At 43.3% G+C, this 8,318-nt stretch overlaps 2 protein-coding genes across 2 annotated transcripts; one reads left to right on the forward strand and one right to left on the reverse strand.

Annotated features, from left to right (window-relative positions):
• Positions 1 to 3,767: 3,767 nt before the first annotated feature.
• On the forward strand, positions 3,768 to 4,244 carry LOC139837450 (uncharacterized). The gene has a single exon (XM_071826895.1). It carries the CDS (start codon positions 3,768 to 3,770, stop codon positions 4,242 to 4,244), a length of 477 nt encoding a protein of 158 aa, XP_071682996.1.
• A 2,201-nt stretch (positions 4,245 to 6,445) lies between these two features.
• Positions 6,446 to 7,513, reverse strand: LOC127340621 (uncharacterized). Its single transcript, XM_051366373.1, has 5 exons — positions 7,341 to 7,513; positions 7,151 to 7,261; positions 6,980 to 7,049; positions 6,764 to 6,871; positions 6,446 to 6,672 (listed from the first exon to the last, which is right to left on the reverse strand). The coding sequence occupies exons 1-5, from the start codon at positions 7,511 to 7,513 to the stop codon at positions 6,511 to 6,513; spliced, it is 624 nt and encodes a 207-aa protein (XP_051222333.1). The 3' UTR covers positions 6,446 to 6,510.
• Positions 7,514 to 8,318: the final 805 nt, after the last annotated feature.

Here is an 8,318-nt window from a genome sequence, read left to right on the forward strand (position 1 = left end):
GCATGTTTCTCTCCGTTGTTTCGATGCCATCTCGACCACTTCTTTGTTCCGGCGCCTATTTTCGATCAAGCTTCATTCTTTTACGATGTTGTTTTCTTCCACCAAGTTCTTGTTCATCTTGTTCTTTTTCTAATAGGCATAACTTGGGACATGTTGACACTTGCTATTGCAAAAACTTCTGTATAGCTGCACTTCATAAACCTCGCAAGGTATCTTTGTGAAGTATTATTGCTGCTATCGTTCTAATCTTTTACATGTTATGGCTACCTGTCGTGTACTTGAATTCTTGTACCTTGAAGATATCTTGTCATATTCATGTTTCCTCTGAAGTTCTCGTTAGCACTAATATTGGGTTTTGTTAAATTCGATAAATGTGTTGATCTTGTTGTTCCGGCGCAACCCACCTACGTGTCTCGTCCGAAGGTTTTGTTTCCCGCCCTCCCACCCCTCTTTCTGTTCCACGTAGATCTCAAGTTCAGCAAAAGTTCTGTTTTAGCTCTACAAGACAAATGGTTCCTCGTCCTTCCTATCAACCCTTTTTTTTCAGCTACAGTTCTGTTTGATACCGGAGCGTCACATTCTTTCATCTCTCAAAGTTTCGCGCATGCATGAGTTTGTTGTGTTTTCGTTGCCGTCTAATCTCGTGGTTCTCTCTCCCGGTGGACAAATATTATCTTCGAAGATCAGTCTTGACAATCAATCAAAGTTTGAACTTTTTGTTCGAGGTTTTCCTCTTTCTTCTTCTCAGTTCCGGCTTTGATGTCATTCCGGCATGGATTGGTTGAAGGCCAACAAAGCTGTCATTGATTGCGCCGAGCATTCAGTTTCTCTTCCTACTTCGACAGGCCACTTGACCTACACACCTTCACAGACACCTTCCGTTCAGCTCATTGCTTTGAATCCTAGCTCTCTTCCTGAGCTTGAAGCTATACCGGTGGTTTGCGACTTTCCTGATGTCTTTCCTGAAGAACTCGCAGGTATGCCACCTGACAGGGCTGTTGAGTTCGTCATCGAACTAGAACCTGGAACAGCTCCTATCTCAAAGCGGCCATACAAAATGGGTCCAAATGAGTTGGCTGAACTCAAGAAGCAGCTTGATGAGTTGCAAAAACTTGGTTTCATTCAGCCAAGCACTTCTCCTTGGGGATGTCCTACCATCTTCATCAAGAAAAAGGATAAAACTGATCGATTGGTGGTCGACTACCGCCCTCTCAATGATAAAACGATCAAGAATACATATCCTCTTCCTCGCATCAATGAGCTCTTTAATCAGCTTGCGGGTGCAACTGTGTTCTCTAAGATGGATTTGAGAAGCGGTTATCACCAAATCAAAATCCGCAAAGAGGATGTACCCAAGACAGCCTTCAAAACTCGGTATGGCCTCTACGAATACACCGTCATGTCTTTCGGCCTCACAAATGCTCTTGCCACTTTCTCTCGTCTGATGAACTACATTTTCATGGAGTATTTAGACAAGTTTGTGGTAGTCTATCTCGATGATATCCTTTTCTACTCCAAGTCCAATGAGGAGCATGAAGAGCACCTTCGCCTCATTCTTATGAAGCTTCGTGAACATCGTCTTTATGCCAAGTTCTCCAAATGTGAATTCTGGCTTCCTCAAGTCGTGTATCTTGGCCATGTCATTTCTGGAAAAGGCATCGCTGTCAATCCTGAAACCGTCAAGGCAATCGTTGAATGGCTTCCTCCGAAGAATGTCAAGCAAGTGAGAAGTTTCCTCGGTTTGTCAAGTTACTGCCGCCGCTTCCTTGAGAATTTCTCCAAGATCGCCAAGCCTCTTACAGATCTTCTCAAGAAAGACAAGAAGTTTCTTTAGTCTCCTCAATGCCAAGAAAGTTTTGACCTCCTCAAACAGCAGCTCACTTCGACACCAGTTCTTGTTCTACCAGATACTTCCAAACCTTTCTAGATCTTCTGTGATGCCTCTCTTCATGGTCTAGGTGCTATCCTCATGCAAGAACATCAAGTCGTGGCGTATGCTTCTCGTCAGTTGAAAAAGCATGAACTCAACTATCCCACACATGATCTCGAGCTTGCAGCCGTGTTACATGCTTTAATAACATGGCGCCAATACTTGTTGGGCAACTGTTGCGAGATCTTCACCGACCACAAGAGCCTCAAATACATCTTCACCCAACCCAACTTGAACCTCCATCAAACGAGATGGATGGAAACCATCAAGGACTTTGATCTGTCTATCAACTACACTCCAGGCAAAGCTAATGTCATGGCTGACGCCCTTAGTCGCAAGTCCTATTGCAATAACCTCATGATTCAAGAAAGTCAACCTGCTCTTTATGAAGAATTCAGGAAATTGAATCTTGAGCTTGTTCCCCAAGGCTACCTTGCAAACTTGGTGATCACGCAAACTCTTGAAGATAAGATACGAACCAGACAATTAAGAGATGGTTGTATCAAAAACATCAAAGAGAACATGCAAAAGCCCAAGTACAAGTCTTTCTCTATCGACGACAAAGGAACTCTCTTCTTCCAAGGTCGAATCGTTGTTCCGAAGGATCCAAACCTGAGAAGTCTCATCCTCAAAGAAGCTCATGACACTCCTCTTTCTATCCATCCTGGCAGCACAAAGATGTATCTCGACATCAAGTCTACCTATTGGTGGACTAGGATGAAAAGTGATATTTCTTGGTATGTCTCAGAATGTGATATATGTCGCCGTGTCAAAGCAGAACATCAGAGACCTGCCGGTGTCCTCCAACCCTTGAAGATTCCTGAGTGGAAATGGGATAAGATTGAGATGGACTTCGTAACTGGTTTTCCAAAGTCTCGCGAAGGAAATGATGCTATCTTCGTGGTGATCGACCGTTTTTCCAAGGTTGCTCACTTCCTTCCTGTCAAAGAGACAATATCTGCTAGTCAATTGGCTGAGCTCTACACAGCAAAGATTGTTTCTCTTCATGGTGTTCCCTTGGAAATAAGCTCTGATCGCGGAAGCATCTTCACTTCCAGATTTTGGGCAAGCTTTCAAAAAGCTATGGGAACTAATCTGCTCTTCAGCACAGCTTACCATCCACAAACGAGTGGGCAAGTCGAAAGAGTCAATCAGATTCTCGAGGACATGCTCCGTGCCTGTGTTATCTCCTTCGGCATGAAATGGGAAGAATACCTTCCATTCGCTGAGTTCTCTTACAACAACAGCTATCAAGCCAGTTTGGGCATGACACCTTTTGAAGCTCTCTATGGTCGCAAATGCAGAACACCTCTAAACTGGTCTGAAACCGGTGAAAGGCAAATCTTTGGCCCTGATGTTATCAACGAGGCTGAAGAAAAGGTGTGAATCATTCGTGATAATCTGAAGATAGCACAATCTCGGCATAAAAGCTACTCCCTCCGTTCCATTCTATAGTGCCTATAGTTTTTTGGCACGGAAATTATCGCAAGAGTATTCTTTACATAAGACCCCCTGGCTTAACGATTTGAGATCAGAGTAAAATGAGGGAAATCGATAACTTCCTAAATTAACATAACAAATCCCACAAATCTCTCTGGTTGACTCTCCATATATGTGCAGCTAGGTTCTACTATTAAGGAAAGAAAAACAATGCTTCCTAAATCTAAGGAATCGTTGGGGTCATGCATTAGGAATCTCAATTAATTGTTTCCCTTTTGTATGGATTTTTTTTATGCATGTCTTGTGTGAGCTGACCGGTAGAGGGGGTAATTGAAAAAAAGCCAAGCTACAACCTTATATTCTGAAACAAATGTTAAAAGTCTATAGGCATTATAAAATGGAACGGAGGGAGCATTATGATAGCAAGCACCGTGATAGGTTATATCATCCTGGTGATCAAGCCTACCTCCGTGTTACTCCTATGAGGGGCACACATCGTTTTGGTATCAAAGGCAAGTTGGCGCCAAGATACATTGGTCCCTTCAAAGTCCTAGCAAAGCGTGGTGAAGTCGCTTACCTCCTTGAACTTCCTGAGAAGCTCTCCAAAGTGCACGATGTCTTCCACGTGTCACAGCTCAAGAAGTGCTTCAAAAATCCGGACCGTGCAGTTGATCACGAGTCCATTGACCTCCAAGAAGACCTTTCCTACAAAGAGCAGCCCGTTCAGATCCTTGATGAAGCTGAACGTCAAACTCGCAACAACTCTGTCAAGTTCCTCAAGGTGCAGTGGTCGCACCATTCTGATAAAGAAGCAACTTGGGAACGGGAAGATCAACTCCGTTCCGAGTACCCGTCCTTTTTCGCTTCTTCCTGAGAATCTCGGGGCGCGATTCCTTCAAGGGGGGGCGTTTGTAACATCCCAAGAGTAACACCCTAGATCCTTTTACCTTTCTTGTATTGTTTCATGTCATCATGTTGCATTCATGCATATCACCACCTTTTGGCTTTTATAAAACTAGAACAGTGGCCCTCGCAAATGCGAGGGCATCATCTTTACTGTGTCGAATTTTATGTATTTTTGGTTTTCTTATGCTCATATGCATGCCTCCTACTTATCATACTCTTTGCAAAATACGTAATACATTTCTAGAAGTGTTTCTCTGATCATTGTATTTTATATGAATGTGTTCCTAACTAATAAAAAATGAATCATAAAACATTTTATAACGCGGGAACAATCTAAATCGTCGCGCGTGGGTCGCTCTCCCGCCGCCAAGCTCCCGACCCTGGCGCGGGTCGCTCTCCCCCTGCCAAGCTCCCCCGCCCTGGTCGATCGGTCCCTCTCCCGCCGCCTAGCAACCTGCCCCTAGAGCGCCGGTCTTTCTATGCCGTCGTGCTCCCTAGATCACAACAATTTCGCTTTAGAGATGAACAATTGGTTACAGCTTTGCGTTGGGAGATGCAACCTAGCTTCGCGAGGAAAAAATTGGAGACAGAGAAAGGGAAATATAAGTGGCGCGTGTATCGAGGTTAAAATATCTCTCCCGTCTATACGTGCCAAAATGGGCCCCACCTTTCCATAGCTATCGGGGTGACTTGCGTGACCGAGATTGGAACGTTGGCGAGGTTGATTTGCCCACTTGTCCGACGGCCGAGATCAGAGCGCTCGACCGAAAAAACCAACCCACATTACATGTATGTTATTTTAGCGTTTCTAGTGCACATATTGTTGCAACATTTTTACCATATATCTAGATCGTTATAATTGGGTCCCACAGTGCATACTCACAAGAAAACCGAAAAAATCAACCCTCGTTACATGTATTTTTCTTACCAAATTTATTCATCTTCTCACTTGTAAAATTGTGCTCGTACATTATATGTCCATAAAATTATTATCCAAGCAATCCTAATTTCTTTATTTTCCTTGACGTATGTGATTTTACATATCAATGTGATACATGAAATTATGTACAAAGATATAATATGTATTTTTTTGGGGCTAGTGAAGAAAGAGAGAGTCCAAAGGAGAAATAATAGGAGAGATTTCTTGGTTACTAATTGCCTGCCGTATCAAACACGAACACGTTTTTTTTAAACAGGGAGACTAATAGCACATAATGCCTCCAGACTCCAATACCACGTAATGCCTCAGGAGTCAGGACTCCTTTTATTTTTCTTTCCTACGGAAGGTGACATGGACGTGCCAAATATGACATATTGTGTCCACAGAATATGTGCCCGTACATGTTACGTAAAATCTTTAGATCTTGACCATTAAATTAAAGATCTATCAGCTAAAATAATTATGATGATGTGGATTAATATGGTGTCTCTATTTAGACATCCGTATATTGCTTTTAGTATATAATGTTCCATATAATATGTTGGCATTCATGCAACGAAAGTAAGTACAACATGTTGTAGATTGTGATAAAACACCACATGCGTCATGTTAAAACACAAACCAAACACATATATGATTCTCTCTGATGTGTATATTTTCCTCACCAAGCTCACATTTTCATGATTATGTAAACAAACATAAAATAATTTAGAAAGAAAATATATACAGATGGTTGGAAACATAGACTGGACGGCTAATCCAATGTACCGTAGAAGTAAATCGACCAACATTAAAAAAGAGAGTATGTAATAGCTATGCACATAAAGACACATGTTTCAATTTTTATTTCTGTTTGAACCACTAGTAGAAAAAGGGGCAATAGGCCCGGTCCATTTGGGCCTTTAGACCCGGTTCCCGAACCGGGACCAACTAGGCGGGACTAAAGGGGGTACCCTTTAGTCCCGGTTCAAAGATCAACCGGGCCTAAAGGCCTCGACACGTGGTGCGGCCAGGGAGCTCGCGGTGGAAGGGCTTTGGTCCCGGTTCGTGGTACGAACCGGGCCTAGGTTTCTCTGCCGCGGCAGAGAATTGCTATTTCTCTGCCGCGGCACAGATTTAGGCTGTACCAGCGTTTCTCTGCCGCGGCAGAGAAACAGGGCGTTTCTCTGCCGCGGCAGAGTTTCAGCAATGCATATATATCATTCAAGAAACCACAAAAAATCGTCATGAATATATATAGACATCGTCAACAGTACACGACATAGTCAACACAGTACACGTAATGCATGCATATTTACAATACAACATCTCCTCGACGAATATCCTCCGCCGTCACGATCTTCCGATAGTGCTCTCCACCTGGGGTAAGGACCTCGGTAATAAAGAATCCCGCGATTTCCTCTTGAATTGCTTTTATTTGATCCGCTGTTATGAAAGTGTCCCGCAGGCGTGTCATCTATATTTAAAAAAGGAGATCAATATATGAATGGAACTCAATACAATAGATGGTACTAATTAAGATTAATTGTGAAATTTTGTTATCGTACACGAGTGTGGTGTATTTGGGCATCCCCACCCTTGGGACAGGCCATGTCACGCATGAAGGTGCAGACGTAGTATCCACATAAGTTATTCCCTTGTTCCTGCCTCATACACTTTACGAAAAAATAGTTCGATCAAACTAATAATCAAGCATCGTATTGAAAGTAAATATCATATATAAAGTTCCACGGACATAGCTATATATATATAGTACTACTTACAGTGTAATCTTCAAATGTAAGCTCCGGTTTCCATTTACCCGGAACAGTATTGATGAACCGTTTCCAAGCCCTGCCCGGCAAAAAATAATGAGTAAATGAGTAATTGATTAGTTGATGATATCTTCGAATTAGAGCAGATGAAGATGCCAATACGAAATTGATTGAAACTACCTCTGGAGGATGGCAGCCATGTCCGCCCATTCCGCATATTCTTTACGTTTCGAGTCCATGACTTTTACGACTCCAAGGTGAAGATCAATGATTAGGAGAATAAAGTGGAAACTGCACAAACATAGCTCAATGATTACGAGAATAAAGTGGAAGGTGCACAAGCATAATGTATGTTATATATAACACTCACTTGAAGTTGTAGGGAAAGAATATATCCTCTTTGTCTGCTTGCTTCTCTAAAAACATTACGATGTTGTCCTCTGTGTCCTTGGCGAAGTCTCGAACCGTAACTTCATGAACTGTGTTTGGGTCTATGAACCCCAGCGGTAGGAGCTTGCCTCTTTTGTATTCCAGCTTCTTCATTCTGCATAATTAAATGTATAGCGTACACAAAGAATATAATGAGGATAATTGTTAGTGCAAATGAATGAGCTACAAACTTAATTACACAAATAAATCACTTACAGGCAGTAGCAACTGACGACAGCTTTGTCGAGGGCGTCTTGATTGAATAACTGAAACAGTTCTTCTAACTCAAGGTTTATCTCGTCTTCCCCCCGGAAGTAATGCTCATCTCTAAGATACACCGTGAGGTAGGCATCACCTCTTCGACAGGCTTTCAGGTACCAGTCATGCAACCTTCGCATCTGAGTCCCTAGACGCGCGAGCTCACCAGGTTTGACGAGATCAGATCCGTATCTATACGTGTTTACCACTTGAGCCGTTGGATAGTAATCTTCGTACTCAACTGATGCTCCCTGAGCTCTAGCCGCCCGTTCGATCATCGATGCCGTCTCTGGATCATGATAGGGCTCCACGATGAAGTGGGGTACGGCCTGAATGTCCTGCTGTCCAAGCTGGGCGACTTTTTTTGCTTCTTTGCTCGCTCTAGAGGACTGTCCAAGAGAGCGGTCATAATCAGCTCTCAGCTCAGGTCTCTTCATTCTCGTCTCGGCAAAGTGCTTCACTGTCTGCGGTGGAATAAACATCTTCTTCGGCGCAAGAAACGCCTTTTGCTCTTCAGTCTGCTCATGTGGTAACAACTCTGGAGTCTGTGCCCTCATTGGAGTTGATGATCTCTTCGGAGCTGTAGGAGGTGCCGCGGACCGCTTCCTCTTTTGCTTAGGTGGAGGCGGCGGAGTCTCCTGACGAGGAGGAGGAGGCGGCG

Source organism: Lolium perenne, chromosome 3 (genome assembly GCF_019359855.2).
Source record: "Lolium perenne isolate Kyuss_39 chromosome 3, Kyuss_2.0, whole genome shotgun sequence".
Lineage (NCBI taxonomy): Eukaryota > Viridiplantae > Streptophyta > Magnoliopsida > Poales > Poaceae > Lolium > Lolium perenne.